The 18,978-nt window shown below is 38.0% G+C and overlaps 1 protein-coding gene across 2 annotated transcripts in view; it reads left to right on the plus strand.

Annotated features, from left to right (window-relative positions):
- Positions 1 to 18,978, plus strand: part of rxfp1 (relaxin family peptide receptor 1) — a 75,766-nt gene that overhangs the window by 7,708 nt on the left and 49,080 nt on the right. For both annotated transcript variants that reach the window (XM_067599898.1, XM_067599899.1), the window contains exon 2: positions 1,287 to 1,424. In XM_067599898.1, the coding sequence (XP_067455999.1) occupies positions 1,287 to 1,424 (138 nt within the window). The remainder of the gene's footprint in view (positions 1 to 1,286; positions 1,425 to 18,978) is intronic.

Consider the following 18,978-nt stretch of genomic DNA (forward strand, 5'->3'; position numbering starts at 1 on the left):
AAGGGAATGAGTCATTTTCTCTTTCAGCCTGCCTGGCATATGAAGTCTGTTTTACATTTGTCCGCCTGTAGTGTTTGTTCTATGTCTCTGCATAATTTAGACTCTTGAGGTAAAATACCACAGTAGTCCTATTAGACTGTTGATTAAGGAAATACAGCAACTCAACCTGTATCGCACAAAGAAGTAAGCAGGCAGCAGGGCCTTTTACTATCGGGTTGGTTTCTGTCTAAATGAATTTACCAAGTGCTGTCCTGCTGACACGATTATTGATTATTGCAACTGTTCTGATAACCATTGCATTTCTCTAACCTTCTGGTTGTTTGTTCCACAAGCTCATGAGCATCCAAGCTGTGTGCCCCTCTCTCTTCTCTCCCCCTCTCTCCCTATTTTCTCCTCCTGTCCTCTCTTGTCTCTCAGACATCTCTTGCTGGACCAGTATCCGTCCTGGAAGTGCTGTGCTTCTCTGGCTTTTGGTGCCATTTCCTGAGGTTTTGGATCTGGTTCCACATCCTGCAGGAGTTCAGCCTCACCTCATGTCACTCTCTCTGAATAATGTCTTTATCTCTCTCCCCTGTGAATAATATCTTTTCTTGTCTCTTCTCCTGTGTATGTGACTGGTGTGATGTGAGTCTCCACTGTGTGCATGTGTATAGTCTGTCCTCCCGCCAGGTCTCCATGGCAATGGAGATCACATGGCTCAGGTCCTATTTTGTTCTGGTGGCACCTGGAAGCTGCTTGGTGTTCTCTTCATCACATTCTTCATATATATATATATATATAACAAATCCATTACAGTTTTATATTTTTGTAATTTGTGTTCTATTCTGTACACAAAACATCTATTGCACATTTATCTGTCTGTGGGAGAGGGATCCTTCCTCTGTTGCTCTTTCTGGGTTTTTTTTTCAATTTTTTCCCCCCGTTTAAGGTTTTCTTTTTGTTTTTTTTAGGGAGTTTTTTCTTATTCAAATCGAGGGTCTAAGGACAGATGTTGTATTGCTGTACGGACTGTAAAGCCCCTTAGGCAAATTCATGATTTGCGATATTGGGTTATACAAATAAAATTTGCTTGACTTGATTTGACACATCAGCAGTTCCCCGAAGCACTGATGGAGCCCATTGATGATGTGGGTTCGGACAAATGCAGACAAAGGCTTTCTTAATGAGATGCATAGACTGCACTTGTTTAGTGAGACCTTTGTCAAGACAATATGTCTCAGATAAGGACGAGTGGCCGAAATTGTACACTCATAATTATATCCTTGAATTTTCTTCTTTATTTACAGCACTCAATATCACAGAGGAAAAGGGAATATGTCCCCTTGGATATTTCCCTTGTGGCAACCTAACCCTGTGCCTCCCTCAGCTCCTGCACTGCAATGGCATTGATGACTGTGGAAATCAAGCAGATGAGGAGAACTGTGGTGAGTCATTGTTTCTACTTGAACAGATGTTATAATGGCTATGCATTAATTTACATATAATACTTATCATTTACTTATAGTTGACACTTGCTACACTTTCCACATGCCAAACACCAAAATTCCAAACACCAAAATTCCCATATATTCAGATATTCCCATATCTAATAACACAAAATGTATTCACCCTCAACAAGACAACATATAACACCAAATAAAAGAACATATTTGAAAAAATTGGTGCTTCTGATGCAGTTTTATACTGCATGCTTCCTGCTCAGTTCTACAATATGCACTTAGAAATCTCATTGTGGTCCGCTACTTCGGACCAAAGTGAACGCTAGCTTACTGGGAACACGGAGCGGTGCACACTTGGACTAACATTAGCTACTTTAGCTAAATTGTACTAACAGGGTAGGTACCATAATCAAGTAACATTAAAGGGGACATATCATGCTTTTTGTGATTTTCTGTTATTTATATACTGTTATGATGTCAGATGTCTATGTTAAACCTGGTCAATGTTCAAAAACTTGAGGTTAATGTATTTAGAAAAATGCTCCCTGCAAGTCAAAAGCCCAGGATTCAACCTGCCCTCAAGGCTTGGTTTGCAACATTTTGCCGTCTGTTTCAATCAGATCTAGGCTTGAACATGTACGGATGTGTTTGAGAAGCTGAAATTTAGAGTAAAGAACATGAAAAAGTAGTGAAATTCTACTGCTGTAGTTTGTTGCATGGTTTGTTGAAGTAGCCTCCAGAGCCGGCAGAAGTCTCCCAAGGGGCAGCTTCCGAAAGTTGGCCAATCAGAACAGAGTGGGCTCCTTGGGAGGAGGGGCTTTAAAGAGACAGGAGCTAAAACAGTCTGTTTCAGACAGAGGCTGAATTGAGGGGCTGTGTGAAGGGTCAATATGAGTTAAAAACTGAGTTGTTTTTTTTTTTAACTGTTAATCATGCAAACACATTCCAGGAGAGCCCCAGATTAAAATATAGACCTGTAAAGGTGCATCACAGCTGTTGAATGGGTTAAACACTTGATCAGGTTGAACCGATCAACATGTCACTGTTATTTCCCAAGTCTTTAAATCTTATTATTAAATCTATTAATTTCCAAAATGACCACCAGCACACTCATTAGAGGGCCTGACTTGGTAGTTGCCGCTTGGACCTGACCCACACCCATAATGAAATAGGCTCAGAGTTGATGGCTGCTAGTGTAGGCAGACTTAAAAATCCCGCTTATGTTATGCATAGCTGGCACAGCGTTGACACCTTCATTAATTATTTAACTCTTTTGACACAGCACCATAATTTAATAGGACCTTCTTTACACACGGATGAGCTGCTCTAAAAGCTGTTAAAAAAATCCAGTTTTCCACCAAGAGATCATTTGGGGTAATCTATACTATAGTGGCACATTTTTAAATTAAGATAACCTCCAAACGCCATTTTGGAGATGTAGTGACCAGAAAACATTTGTGTCATTGACCGTAAGAATTGATTTAAAAAAAAAAAAAAAATTGTGATGGTTGATGAATGTAAAAGAGGGCTTTTTTTTCCTGTCAAGATACATATTTTCACCCGTTACAAACACACAAACACTTTTTTTTGGGTCACAGTACCTGAATACCCAATCCTGTTCAGGACTTTATTGTCTCTCTCAATACCGAATTGTTGAAATAAATTATTCAGTATAGATACTGGATCATTTATGAGGGGTATCCAAAAAGGTATCACCATTACATAATTAGATGTACAGGTGTGCAAAACTCACAGAGATTCAAAGGGTCTAATAATAGCGTTATTAACAACAAAGTAGAAAACAATTTCACACAAGAAACCAGGTACTGATATGATGACACTTAAGGTAACTTGAGGACACCTCACCTCTTCTGATCCACAGTTCTAGTTTGTGAAAACAGCTTATGCATAACTGATTTCCTGAATTTATCTTACTTTTACTTTGAGTACATTTTGCTGGAGATGTAGTGACCAGAAAATTGTAATACTTATTTTTTAATATTTATGTTCTCTTACTCGAGTAGAATTTTGAATGCAGAAGTTTTACTTGCGACTGAATATTTTTACATTGTGGTATAGCCACATTTACTTGGATCTGCATCCTCCTTCCACCAGTGGACTTGCATTCATTAGTTGGACACAAATACAACCACATATGAATGCTGATGTTGCTCTGGATCAGCTGGATGTGTCAATAAGCTGTTCACCATATCAGTTTTATAAGTTGATAATATGACAGTGTTGTGTTCACAGCTTGTTGTGCTGCCATGTGTCTGGTGCTAAAATATCAATTATGCAGGATTACAGACATAACCATTTAAGTCACATTTTTGTAAAATATGCCTAGCCTAACTTTGAACTTTCAATATCCAGGAAAGAGGTAATGTCTCACAATAAAAAATGCTTTAATCATAATATCAATAATACTGTTTTGGTAGTTCCTTTTTGAATGAGGCTGTACTGGTTTCCACCTCAGAGCATGTCCTTCACTCAGCACATGAAAACTTGAGATATACTTTCTCCCCTTTCACTCTAATCATCTGTCAAACATTTATGAACAGTTACAGACTGCTTTTTTAAAAAGTGAAATGCTTACAATGTTTAACAGCTTATTCATCTGAGAAATATGACAGAGTATATCAAATACAGATGGGTGACAAATTAAAGAAAAAACGGTACAGGCCTGAATGCCTGATCCCATCACCGGATAATTCATAATTCATTTGTAATTCAAAAACCCAAAAGCGGTTAATCTGTTATTTGTTTCAAAACAAAAAAACGTTTTTGGTGTCAGAATAAAATAACAAAAAACCAATCAAACCTGGCCCGTTTTTGGTTTTTGCCAATTCGTTTTATCGTTATTCCTTTTTGGAATGAATATCGAACAGGTCTGCGGACATTCACCATAGCAACGATCGCTGAGGATCATGGGTAGGCTAATGTTGTCGCTTCCGCTATTGTACAAAACTGACAAAAATACTTGATTTCTAAACCACAATTGCACGGTCTTTCGAATTTGGTTTTCTGGATTCTCGTTGGGAAACAAAAAAGGAATAGATCACGTGATTTCGTTTTTTGTTTTTGGTTTAAAATGAAAAAAGGAAAAAACCATGTGACTTCCGTTCTTGGTTTCAAAAGCAAAAACGAATCAGCTGAATGTCCGCAGACCTGTTCGATATTCAATCCAAAAAGGAATAACGATAAAACGAATTGGCAACAACCAAAAATGGGCCGGGTTTCATAAAAGAATGATTGAATGGTGATGTATTTACAGTAGGTATTAAGCAACAAAGTTACATTTTAAACATTTTCCACGCTAGCAAAGAGGAAATTCTCAATGAATTGTAACTCCAGACCTTTTGGATATTATGTTTGAGGAACACATTAGTCACATTGGAGCTTGTCACTGATCTGTATCCTCTCAGGCAAATCCATCAAACTACATTTTAGTGTCTGATTGAACCAGCAGATTTGAACAGGAAGGACATTATTCTGTGATTATGGGCTTTCCACAGAAGAGTTTAATGGTCTCTTGATTCCACTATTTTCAGGGTGTTTCAAATATTTAAATAGTGCAAACTTCTAAGCCATAAACTCCTGCTGAAAATAGCTGCCTGCCTCAAGGGTGTGAAAAGCAAAAAAACGCTTGTCCCACTTGAGGACTGTGATCAGCAGCATGCATTTGGTGAAGACTTTAGGCAAGGCAAGTTTATTTACAGAGCACATTTCAGCAACAAGGCAATTCAAAGTGCTCTACATAAAACATTAAAAGCTACAAGACAAAGTGCAAAAGAAACACACCATAAAAGGACACTTAAATACAATTAAACACAGTCATTAAAGAGCTGAGACACAAAAATTAGCTAAAATAGAATTAGACAAGTATAAAATACAAGAATAAAAGTTACAGTGCAGTATAAGAAATCAATAATTATTTGATTTAATCAAAGGCAGTGGCGAACAGAAAAGTCTTCAGCCTTGATTTAAAAGAACTAAGAGTTGTAGCAGACCTGCAGTTTTCTGGGAGTTTGTTCCAGATATGTGGAGCATAAAAACTGAAAACTGCGTCTTTATGTTTAGTTTTGACTGTGGGGACAGAAGCAGACCTGTCCCAGATGACCTGAGAGGTCTAGATGGTTCATAACGTAGCTGAAGATCAGAAATGTATTTTGGCCCTAAACCATTCAGTGCTTTACAAACCAACGGTAGTATTTTGAAATCAATTTTTGACAGACAGGAAGCCAGTGTAAAGATATGAGAGCTGGAGTGATATGATCTTATGTCTTGGTCTTAGCGAGGACTTGAATAGCAGCGTTTTGAATCAGCTGCAGCTTTCTGATATTTTTTTATTAGGCAAACTAGTTGAGTCTACTTAAGATAAAGGCATGGTCAAGTTTTTTAAAATCCTGTTGAGTCATAAGTCCTTCAATCCTTGATATATTCTTCAAGTGATAGTAGGCTGACTTTGTAATTGTCTTAATGTGACTGTTGAAATTCAGGTCTGAGTCCATGACTACACCAAGATTTCTGGCTTGGTTTGTGGTTTTTAACATGACTGATTACAGCTGAGTGCTGACTTTTAATCGTCCTTCCTTGGCTCCAAAGACATTTACTTTAGTTTTGTCTTTATTTAATTGAAGAAAATTCTGGCACATCCAATCATTGACTTGTTCAATGCACTTAGTCAGTGATTGGACCATATTGGACCATAGTCCCCTGGTGATATGGTTATGTAAATTTGTGTGTTGTTTGTATAGTTATGGTAACATATTTTGTTGTCCTCCATATTCTGAACCAGTGGGAGCATGTAGATGTTGAACAGAAGAGGCCCCAGAATGGAGCCTTGGGGAACTCTGCATGTCATTTTTGTCCGCTCAGATGTGTAATTACCTATAGACACAAAGTAGTGCCTGTTCTTTAAGTAGGATTCAAACCAGTTTAGTACTGTGCCAGAAAGTCCTACCCAGTTTTCCAGTCGGTCTAGTAAAATGTTGTGGTGACTGTGTCAAATGCAGCACTGAGATCCAATAATACTAAGACTGAAATTCTGCCACTGTCTATTTAAGTGGATGTCAATGAAGACCTTAACAAGATCAGTCTCACTGCTGTGGTGTAGTCAAAATCCTGACTGGAAGACATCAAAACAGTTGTGTAGTGCCAAGAATGTGCTCAGCTGTTGAAAAACAGCTTTTTCAATGACTTTACTTAAAAATAGGATGTTCTTATGGGCCTATAATTGTTCATTAGTGCTTGTCCTTGGGGTTGTCAACATGGGTGTTAATATCACCAACAATGACTACACAGTCAGTCAATACAGATTATAGACTGCAGTTCAGCAAAGTCATCAAAAAAGCACTCTGGCTTCGCTCATAAAACTGAAGTTGAGAGGGGTTGACTTGAAAAGAACAGCTGCACTGTTATGTTTGTCTAAACAAATCCGAGTTAAAAACATAAAATCAAGATTGTGCTTGATGAATCATTAATTAAAATGTTTTCCTGCCAAAGACCTGACGTTTAATAAAGCTAGATTTAGTGTGTTAAAAGCATTATCTGCCCATTTTTTTGGGACAGGCTGTGGCTGACGAGGAATGGATACTAAATTTGACAAGTTTGCAGAATCGGTGGGGTGCTTCCTGTTTCTTAGCAGATTCATCATTCTTTCTTACCTATCAAGACAGGAATTGAGGAAGCTACTGGCACACTGGGCCTCGGCTTGTCCTGGGAAGAGTTATTAGTGCCATCAGCCTTGCAGCCAGGACCCAGCAGATATCAGTCAGAGCTTGCTGTATTTTGTACACAGACAACTGGATGTGCTGTGCTTTTATCAGGCTGGGGAGACGGAGGATGACTCCGATGCCAGGGGCCTTGTAGCTATGACAATTGTGTCAAAACAGAACAAGCACAAGCACCATGAGTACAATGGGATAGCTTGATGTTCAGACTGAACTGGCATTTTGTTTCTCCGTCAGTGTTCAGTCCAACATCGCCTTAGCTGGGGGGAGGATTTGATATTCAGGTGGTCTGATGGCACTTCCAGTCCACACTGTAGTAAGTATACAGAGAGCAGCAGTTGAACAGCAGTCGACAGCAATGTCCTGATGCTACTTCCAGGCTAGCTGTGGCTCTACTAACTTTTGTAACTCAATACTGTCTCTTCAGCGTATCTTCCTGAAATATCCTGAGGTAAAATCCTGCAGTTTACTATCCTTATTTTAAGATAAATGAGTATAGTACAGCACTTCCTATTTGAACTTAAACCTTTTGGGATTTTAATTAAGCTAAAAAATAATTAATTTTTTAGCAGTTAAAAAAAAGCTACAACTCCCTTAAGGTTTTACGGGCATGGCAGCATACATAATACGTTGTTGTAATTGTTGGTTTCCCGTTTTTTGTGATATTGTTCTGAAAATAATTAAAAACTCTCTTTTTTTTAGGATATACAATTTTAAGAAACAAGAATCAAAGTTGCACAAAATGTTGCTCCAGAAGTTACTGATTTCGTCATATGCACATTGAAATAGCAGAGATCCAGTTCTTATTCACCACCAAACAATCTCAGCAGATAGCCAGCTGAGCCTCTTAACCTAAGACAAATCCACCCATGCACACTACTGTCATTTTTCCAACTTTTTAGTTGTAACTCACCATGATTTGTGTTTCCACACAGGCAAATGGAGTGAACTGCATGGTATAGTATTAAGCAAGGATATGTTGTCATGCTGGATTTTTAATAAACTGAGTTATTACAAATATCATTGTGATTTTGTATGAAATTTTTTATTTCTCAACCAATTTCTGGAAGTTCAGGTTTCACTTTTTTATCTATTTTAAGATGTGGATGGATGCTAACAGGTTAACAATTAGAAGAAGTACTCAGAAAAATATGTTTTATGTGTTGAGCACCAGGGCATATTCATATTGACAGAAATGACAGAACAGACAAATGTTGGCAAATTCAAGGCTTGGTAAATCCTCCCACTGGTGTATTCATTCACATTAATTTGTACTCTGACTTTGAGAGTAGCTGTAGTAGTGTTTTGTGACTAAAATGACTGTACGCAACATTAAGAATAAGCTTAAAGTGAAACCATGACTCTTCCTGGTAACCTTAATATATAAAAGAGGTAGTCACAGTAACAGCATTCCCTTACAATAGAATACAAATCAATACTGTGGCCCTGAAATGCTTGCTGCCTTTGTGGAGCTTGCACATGGTACATTTCTATTTAGAAGGTTTTCATTCAACTATTTTTTTATATATTGTAAGGTTTTCCTGTCATTACTGTTATACCCATAAAATGCTCATGTGAAATGCTTGAGGCTGTTTTGTGTTTCAAGGTAGAAGATGTGAAAATATATTTCTTGTCTATCAGCAATGCAAGTTTCACTTTTTTAATCATCAAGATTAACATAGCATCTTAAGATATCTCCCCTGATAATTGAAAAAAATACAAATTGAAAAGACAGAAGTCATGTCTAACATCTAACAGGGTTGAAAATAATCAAGATCAAATCAAAGGAAACAATTAATTTGTTAAGTAGTAATCGTGGATCGGTGTTGATGCAATTCCTGCCCATTGAGCAGTGAAGCAGAGCTCTTTGCTTACAACGTGGAGAGTTGGGGAAATCCTAACTCCCAGTTATCGTGACCAAAATGCAAAGCTTGGTTTATGTAGCTTGGCTCTCATGATTGGTAAAATGGACCAGCAATGGCAAAAGCCAAATATTTATGTGATCATGAGTCAAGTCAAGTCAATTTATTGATAGAGCACATTTAAAAACAACAGAAGTTGATCAAAGTGCAGAGAGATTAAAATTATGAAGTAATTTGATTGATGGTTACAATCAAATAAAAACACAGGATAAAAAAAAACACAGTCATAAATAAGATAGAAAATCAGATAAAATTACAACACAAACAGCATTGCACAAACAACAAACAAAATACAAACAAGTAAAAGCCAGAATGTGGTCAGGCATGACTTCATGAAGATAATTATGGGGCTAAAGAGAAAAGATAGGTATTTAGATGGGTTTTAAAGATATCAATGGAGGGGGAAGATCTAATCATTAGTGGCAAACTATTCCACAATTTAGGGCCAACAACTGAGAATGCTCGATCACCTTTAGTGTTTAACTGGATGCGTGGAATGGAGAGCAGTGATTGGTCAGCAGATCTGAGGGGTCTAGAGGTGAAATAGGGGATGAGCAGTTCAGAGATGTAGCCTGGTGCCAGTCCATGCTGTGCTTTAATAAGAAATTAAACAATCTTTGTTTATCAAATTCTAAACCAGAATCAAAAATAACACCAAGATTTCTTGCGTTGGACCTCACATTCAATAACAGGTCTGAGGGTACTTAATGTGGTTGCGGAGTTCTCCACAGAGCCTAAGATTAGGACCTCAGTTTTACTCTGGTTTGAGCAGCAAGGCCCCTCAATAATGATACATTTTTAAGGGAATGAGTTGGAAAAAAATATAATTATATAATATGATAATTAAACTTTTAATTAAATTACTGTGGAAAAAATAAGCCAGCGGATGCAGCAGCCACAAGGGGGCTCTAGTCCATAAATGTTCATCATTCATCCTGCATTGGAACAAATAACTTGCAATATCTGTTAATCTGACAATTCATGGAGTTGTGTACTACACATTTTCAGACTTATGACAAAAAAACTGAAAGCATTTGAAAGCAGCACTCCAGTTATGAAATTAAATATAACCATCTCACGTCTTTCTCTACCTTATTTTCTTCCTCCTACCTGTGGATAAGCAAGAAGACAAGCTGGTATAATTTTAACACAGCAGTGGCTAAAGGAGGAATTGTCTCTATGTATGTTTATGCTTTATTATCTCTCGAAGCACCTTGTGATGTCTCTACTCTTGAAAGGTGCTATAAAAATAAAGCTACTTACTTACTAGTGTTACAAAATGTCATCTAATACAGTATCTTGGCAGCAGTTCTTCATATTGGAGTATGAAGAGTATTACTTGATACCAGGGATGTCAGCATAAATGTAGTATATATAACATTAGGTTGCCAAGCTCTTCAAACTAAAACCTGATACATTGCCTCCTATTACAGTGGCTTTATAAACCAAAAAGTTAATGTATTCGCATTGCCAATTAGGCTGACAAGCAACTGAGTCAGATGTTATCACAGCTGAGGAGTGAGCAGCAATCCTGGCTTACCACTGTATCTACAACTTCACCAAGCAAAAGGAAAAAGAAACAAAGTAATGACTCATCTACTTTAATACACATCAAAAACACTCCCACCTTTCTGCATCAAATCTAAATTGCTTTCATTGAAATGACTCCTATACTGTACTTCTGTGGAACAGATTTAAAAGCATATCAATGTTTTTTTTTCATCAACAACTGTCCTTGGATTACCTTGACTCCTGCTGTATGTACTGTAATATTTGGCAGGCTTTTAACTGCTAATTAACTGAAAGGTAAGTGACCTGGAAGTTTGTGGACAAGCAGGAAGAGTCAGAAAGAGCTGAGGTTGTAAATAAAATGAGGGAAAAGTTATATTGTTTGTCGGTTTAAGCACCATAAACATGTACTGCAGCAAGTATTGAACAGTTAAGTTGTTTTTTTTTCTAAGTAACCTCAGTGGAAAAATAAATGAAGTAGATTCTCACCAGCAACATCTCATGCTGATCTGGCCTTTTGCCTTCCAGAATTACACCAGCACTTAAGTGATTCTGGAGTAAGATTGATCAATACACTTTTTGTCAAATTCAGCGAATATCTCCTCACTGTCCGCTGACTGTCTGTTTTGTGTGTATGCGCTGCACTCTGTTTCTGTCGCATTAAGTGAAGCTTAATCTGAGCAGGCAGCTGTTTAAATCACAAAAATATCCCGCTGTATATGTGTTTTGAACATATTAACTGTATCAATGAATCAATAAATACAAACTCTATCGATTTCTTCCTGTGGAGCCAACGTGCAAACTATTTTGGTTCAGTAAATTTCTGCTGTCAGTCAGCCTGGTGAAGGCAGTTTGGCCGCTGTACTCTCAGCTCCCAGGAGCCGCAGCTTACAGATGGCTGCTTCTGTGGACAGCGACGCTGAAAGCAGGTCGAGTGAGAAGTGGGGAGGCTGCAGAGAGGCGTGTTGATGGACTGTTGTGCTCACATAAGTAGCTGCTTTTATAATAATGTAGAAGGAGTTCAGGCACACAACGAACGAGCAGAACATACTGAAAATAAAAACAGAACATTTTATATTATAGTTAAGTCCAGCTGAAGATTGTTAAGGGCATCAGTGTGACTTGTGTTACCCATTTTGGTTTGTATTGCTCCTCAAAGCTGTTAATCAATAGGAACCCTCCAGTCTGGTGGTCATGATGCTGTTAAAGTGGAGTTTGGCAAAGGAAAAAACATTTTTGTGTAGGCAACATCCTTCCTCTGCAACTTTCTGTGAGCTTTGAGCAACTAAAATCTTTTCACAAAGCGTATTAGAATTTCAAATATCTTGCTCAAGGATAAACTATTAGTACAAATGACTGCAGCTCCAACTGTGGAGAATAATTAATAAATAATAATTATTCCAACAAGACAATATCTACTGTCCAGAGCTCTACATTTAAAAAAGGAAATAACTGCAGCATAAAACATATTTTAGTCTTGTCAGACGTATGCAATAGATTGTAATATGTAAAGCTTGAATTGAAGCTAATCTTGAAATCCCAGCAGGGTCCTACAAAAACAATGATCAGTGCACAGATTGCCAAACCAACCCCCAGTCCCCATTGTGAAACTCTAATATGTGACTGTCTCTGGCTTAATCTTCCTCCTCCCTGCCCTCTGACCTCCACAGATTGACACTCTGACAACCGATTGTTAAGCCTTCTTCCACCGCAGAGCCACGCTGACAGAAAGCATCTTGGTGCTGAACATGAATTTCCATCGTATTTTTCTTCTATTTCACAGCTTCCACTAGATAGTATTTCTCCCAAGATGCTTTTTTTGCTTCTTTCCATCTAAGGCTTCGTCAAGCATAGCAGCTCTCCCTTATGTGTTGTTGGCAGTAGATTGGTGTCATGTTTCACAAGATTGGCCTTGGTCTCTTCCACTGCTGCCAGTCAGAACCTTATTCCAAATTATCAGGTTTTCCTGATGCATTTGGTGACCATAATTTAAAAGGTAGCAGATGTTCAGTCACCGTGATGTTGTCATCAGGTTTGTTGAATGAAATTACTTGCAGGAGTTTCTGGCAATATTCTCTCCTATTCCATGAATATCAGTGCAGTGTTGTTGTTTGGTTGATGTGCAAGCCCAGAGTTGTTGTTTTTTTTTTTTTCATTTAAGCAGAGAGAATTAATAATTTGTCTGAATCGCTTTCTTTCCATCACCATGGTGAAAAAACTTCCCATTCCTCATCTCCAAAAGTCAACAAATCAGAGATTATTCCTGGCATTCTCATGCTTGAAAATAGATCAAAATACTTGTGGGTGATTAAAGCTTTCAGCCGTATGCTCCTGCTGTTGCCTCCCATTATGTTGCTGAGCTTCAGCAGCCAGGCAGTTTCAGATGAGCTGTAGCACAATCATACTCAGTGGACTATTTACTATATTTTGTGAACAATATTTCACATTTGTTATCTTCTGAATTTCGCTCCCTGACTGGTGAACTCCCTGTCCTTCCACTTGCATTGGCACAGTCAGTTCTAACCCTGGAGGCTAGTGGCAATCGAACATAGCTGATGAACTGTCAAAAGAGATACCAGCTGAAATGAATCAACTAAATACAGAAACTAGGTGACTGCAGGGTTAGACATGAACCTTTACAGACAATCACACTCTATTCTCCAGATATGGACACAGTTTTACCGCCTGGATGTAACTTTTTCTTCCTGTTAAATACTTTAAAAATTGTACAATGTACCCTGTTTCTGGGTAAGCACAATCTCCAAAGGAGTCTTCAATAAAAACCTCATGAGTGTGACCACACAGGTCAAATAATATGCCACTATCTGACCCGATCTCTCAGATGGCTTGAAATACAGCCAATACCTGTTGGCATCTTCTCCATCTCTCCACATCCATCATTATCTGTTCAATACGCTGGAGATCTTTTTCTAATTCTTGGCTCTGATACGTCCTTAGCAATACCACAGCAAACAAAAACTGCATGGAAATTATATGCTGTATTTCAGCAAAATACTATAAAGTGATCTTGAAAATTAGGCAGCAAGAACACCCTTAATAGACAACATTCTTAGGGAAAATGCCGTAATTGATCAAAGTTCAGTTTCCTCTATATGCACTATACAATGTCCAACAAAATCACAATGAGCTTGTGAAGCTCAGCATTGGCTATTGTTATTGGTTTAATTCCCTTTCCAGCTAGCCATATGCACCGAACGCTAGTTTGTGTGAAAGCATTTCCCAAATAGCATAAATCAAGACAAGGATTAAGAAAATGTGGCTTGTAAAATGCAAAGCTTTTAAGATGATAGACTAATTGCACGCCTGTCAGCAGTATTTTAATTAGAGCAATTCCTACAGAAGGGGCTGCAACACTGTTTTATCTAATTACATGAGAATAAGCATCACTATTTTAATGAAGGGAGAAGAACCGAGATCCTGCTTTGCATATATTGAGCAACCCGGATTAAGCCATCTGAGAAAAGTAGTCCCTCCCCTTTTGTGATTTTTTTTTCCTTTTTTTTAAACTGGTAAAATAATGTGCACAGTCACTTTATTATAATAAGTACATTGCTAAAGCAGGGTTATAAAGGTATCCTGTGGAGTTTTTGACAGTTTGCAGCTATGGAGCAATGTTTTCACACACCTGCAGGAGGATGCATTCATGCGAGCATATGGGTGATATGACACAGTCCTGCCGCTGGTTTCACGCTATTCTTGCAGATCAAGTGTTGGCGACAGTGATGCACAATGACACAAAGCAATGATGGCAAGGAAAAGAAAACAAGATCGCAAACATGGGTTTAAACAATCCAGGATTTAGTTATAATAATATTCAGTGCAATTAATATTCAACAAATCACCTTTGCAGATGTTTTATGAGAAAAGAAATCATTCAACACATTTGTCAGTCCTCAAGGATAAACACAATTGTTCCAAGTGGGATTCAGCAAATGCTCTTAACTGCACAACCTTGTAGTAAATTGCTTCTTTCAGCCTGATGAATACCACCTGCTCATGAGTAGTAGTTAAGCATCCTTATTATACTCAACACCCCTAAAATTGCCATACAGTATACTGTAAGGCTGCCTTTTCTTCTCCATCTGTGGGCATGTTTCATTCACTAAAATGTTACCAGAGTTTGAAAACACAACTTTTACACGACTCAGCTTCATGTCCCCCTTTTGGAAATCAGCATACAGAAAAAAAAGCAATTTATCAGTATTGTTAGGGATATTTTAGCACAGAAAACAAATATAATGTGTTTTTTGCTGTCATTAGAGAAGAGCTGTACTGTGACATAAATAAAGAGAAAATGGTTTGACAGAAGTTGTTGTCGTCCTTCTAAACCAAAGCGGTCCATGTCTAATATGAGTGGTGGTCAAGGTGATGTAACAGTCACAGAGATATTACAGGAGAGACTATTGTAACCTGAGGAAAATGATGTTACATTGTCAGGTGCTACAGAGAATGATACTGGACACAGACCTTCAGAAACACCCTGAGGCAGCTGAGAATTGCTCCAGCAACTACTGAAATATATAAGTTGCTGTGCCAAAATAAACCAGTAGAAATGATAAAATCTTAAAAAGTGCTCAGTTATTTGGCAGCCAGGATGATGATGATATGGTGTCATATTCATTTTGTATTAAATTTGTCTCAATTTTATATTTTATTTGTGAAGGCATATGTAGTGCAGTGTTTTAAATAGATTTTGGACAAGGTCTCTTGCACAAAACAGAAGCTCTATCAGGTTGTGTCTGCACAGTCGATACTTATAATTCATTGCTTGTTTTGGTCTCTTCATGAGAATTGTTAATAAAATCAGTGATGTCCTTTAACCTTTTGTAAGACATTTAAAAAGAAGAATAGATACCTGTTGTGAATTCTGAAGGTTATTCTCATCAATTTGGCAAATCTGTATCTGTGCGTTAGTACCTTGTCATACACCCACAGGCGAGGCTATTTTCAGTATTTAATTCCTCTCTTCAGCAGACTGTCAGACTTTCCCAAAGTAAGTTTAGCATTTTCCTGCAACAAACTGATGCAAGCGACATGAACTGTCTGAACTTGAGCAATGGTGACGTTACTATGAATGTCTGCAGAGTTATTTGTTGCTTGTGTGATGAAGTTCTGCAGCAACACGCTGAAGTTGTTCCTGATCCATCTGTTCAGTGTGGCATTCAAGTGTTAAAATGTTATAAATGTATGTATTTTAGTGTGGTTACTCTGTGTTTTTCCTCATCTCTCATAACACCACTTCAACTGTTACTTTGGTTACATCTAGTACAATACAACTACTCTATTACCTTTTTGTATAAATTCATATACTGGCCTTATGAGGTCAATCATATTACAATCCCAATTTTGATTAATGTGTTATATTTCCACAGACCTTTTGTGCTTTTTTGGCTCGAGGTTATGGTGCCTTTCCTAAAATAACCTATTGTTCATGATTTATGTGTGGTCTGTAATGAGATATCTATTTCTGCTCAAGCCTCGAACCAAAGTAATGAAAACATAGGAAATAACCATGTATGCCCTGAAACAAATTGCTTTAGAAGAAGTTATTAAGTTTTGAGAAAACATGAATTAATCATACAAGCACCGTCAAACACTGAATGACAGCATTATACAGTATGAGGCAGCCATGTCCAGCCCTGTGGGTTTACATGACATTTGGGTTTGATGTCTGTTCCAATGTGTGCAGAATATTAACCGCATGATCTCAAAACAAGTTTCAAAATGTTTCTTTTGATATCAGGAAAGATATTTCAGTCCAGTTTTCACAAATCCGCAGTTAGCAGCTACGGTTGACACAACATATATACTCTCAATTTCCATTTTGGCCCTGGATGTGAAGGATTTCTCAACATTTTATCAGCCGTGGCTGTTTGTCAGAGTTTTGCTGGACATCAAAGCCAAAAGATTCATCCGAAAGCTGAGCTTCTGTTTTCACCCAGGGAAGCGATGAGCAAAGGGTACTTCATATCAGATCAAAGTAAGAAGAATAAAACACGGTTCCATTGTGTTTTTTTTATATATTGCCACTGAGAGGAAAACGTTGTTGAGTAAAGTGCTGGGAGGATGATGTTGGAGAGAATGTCTTGTCAACAAAGCCTCCAGATTTGATAGCAGCAAGCACAATGTGTCTAGTTCAAGTGTCCTTAAGACAGACACTGAATCCCATCCACTTGCTACCACTATCAGGAAAACACACTATATATACAACATAACACATAACAGTGTGTCTCAAGAGACCACTCTTTAAAATCACAGGTTTCATCCTGAATGCATTCTCTCCATCAATGAAAAAATTCACACAAAAGCATATGAGGGGAAACAAATTTTCATATCAGATGCACATACGCTAAATTTATTAAACAAATTAATTTCTACTTGAAGGTTGAATTACCAGCTGTTGTGAAGGTGCTGATCAGTTGAAGGGCCCCGCTTGAAACGGGGTTCTCCACGCATCTTCCAGCAAGGGACAGCAGACTTCCAGCGAACAAAGGAGACTGGAGAACACCGATTAATGTACAGCCTTTAATTGTGCAAACAGACTAACGTTTTGACACTTCATTGATTATTTAAATATCCAGACATGATGAGAGCACTGGTTAGGATCTAATGTTAATTAATGTGAATTGACAGTGTTTCCTGGTTGAGCTACAGTGGAAGGATTATTGAATACCTGCAGCGATCACCCACCACCCTGCAGCAGAAATGATAAGTCCGTTTCCCCATTAAGAGAGACGCTGTGCACATTTATGCATGAGGCACAACATCTATCTATCTATCTATCTATCTATCTATCTATCTATCTATCTAATAGCAAGCATAGTCAATGACTGGTTTTGTAGAGATGCAGTAGGAGCAGATAATATAGATAAAATAATAAAAGCGAAAAACAGGTTGTTTTCTAGTTTTGGTTTAATGTCTATTCCAATTGTCGATTTGAAGACGAAAACAGGAAAAGCGTGTGAATTTCTGTTCATTACTTCACACAAAAAATGTGTATTGCATTGTATATTTGTTTAACCTGTTATCATACAAGTTTAACACAGCTTTGGACGGAGGGTACACAGACGCTGTGGATATGTAATGTGGGTTTAATTGTTTGAGTTTGTGAATGGTGCATCCCTCGGTTGCCTTAGATATTGCTGCCGCAAGGAATTTTGGGCCGGAATTATCTCCTTTCCTTTTGACCAGCTCTCATCATGGCTGCCACTTAGATACTTTCAGATCATTACACTTAGTTAGGAGCCTTCCTAAGCAAAAAAGACTATTCGACTGTAGCCTTTGTCTTCAGAATCAGAGTGGACAAAAACATGAGGCAAACATCATATGTAATCAACCTAGACCAGGTGTGCAGTTGTCATTAGGTAATTGGTTTCAAATCTATTGGATAATGAATCTGAAAAAGGGTGGGAGTTGCCATAGTCAGTGCCCAAGTCACCCTAACATCATGTCAGAAACAAAAGAACAAAAACTTCTCTTAATGTTACAAAGATAAGAGTCGAAAAAAATCCAAGTACAAATATCCGTCAAATGTGACAAATTATAGGAAACATGACATATTTAGTTCTTCATCAATGCCACGGGGCTAACACTATGTCAGAAACAAATACCTTTCTAAAAGTTACAAAGATAAAAATACATAAGGTACAGATACAAACATCCATCAAGTATGACAACTCAGAGGAAACATGACAAATTCATTTCCTCATATATGCCAAAGGGCTCCATCGTGTTCAGAGTGTGAACCCAACCTGCCTCTCTGCTGAGCAGCGAGTTGATGGTGTCGCCACTACTAGAAGAGAGTGAATTTTTTCTCTATTCCCCAGAACTTAAATGATGCTGCAGAGCCGTGGTTAGCCCATGCATAATGTTAAGCAATAGTATAGTCCATGTTTTGTGTACGTATTGCAGTCTTATGTTCAGATATGCAAGTCTTTAAAGTTCTTTTTGTTTGTCCAACATACACCAGAGCACAGGGCCATTTCAGCATATAAACAACATGCGTGCTGCTGTTTGCCTCATGTTTTTGTCCACTGACTCTGATGAAGACACAGTAGTGTCGAAGCGTTACTCTGTTTGCACAATTAAAGGCTGTGAATTAATCAGTGTGCTCCAGTCCCTTTTGGGCCCTGCTTAGTTTCAGTTGCATGTGTCGGCTTAACGCTAGAGCCACAGAGAGGCATTCCCCCTGGAGTGTCACATCACAAAGGCTAAAATAATATTCTAACTGAAGTCACTTCTCTTGTTGTTTAATTAAGTGTGCTTTTGTTCTAATATTGCAAAACAATGAAAAGTCAATGATGCAAACAAAAACAGCCTCTGAATTTGGTCCTTGGTTTTCATAAAACCCCATGT

Source organism: Thunnus thynnus, chromosome 9, assembly GCF_963924715.1.
Source record: "Thunnus thynnus chromosome 9, fThuThy2.1, whole genome shotgun sequence".
In the NCBI taxonomy this organism is placed as follows: Eukaryota; Metazoa; Chordata; class Actinopteri; order Scombriformes; family Scombridae; genus Thunnus; species Thunnus thynnus.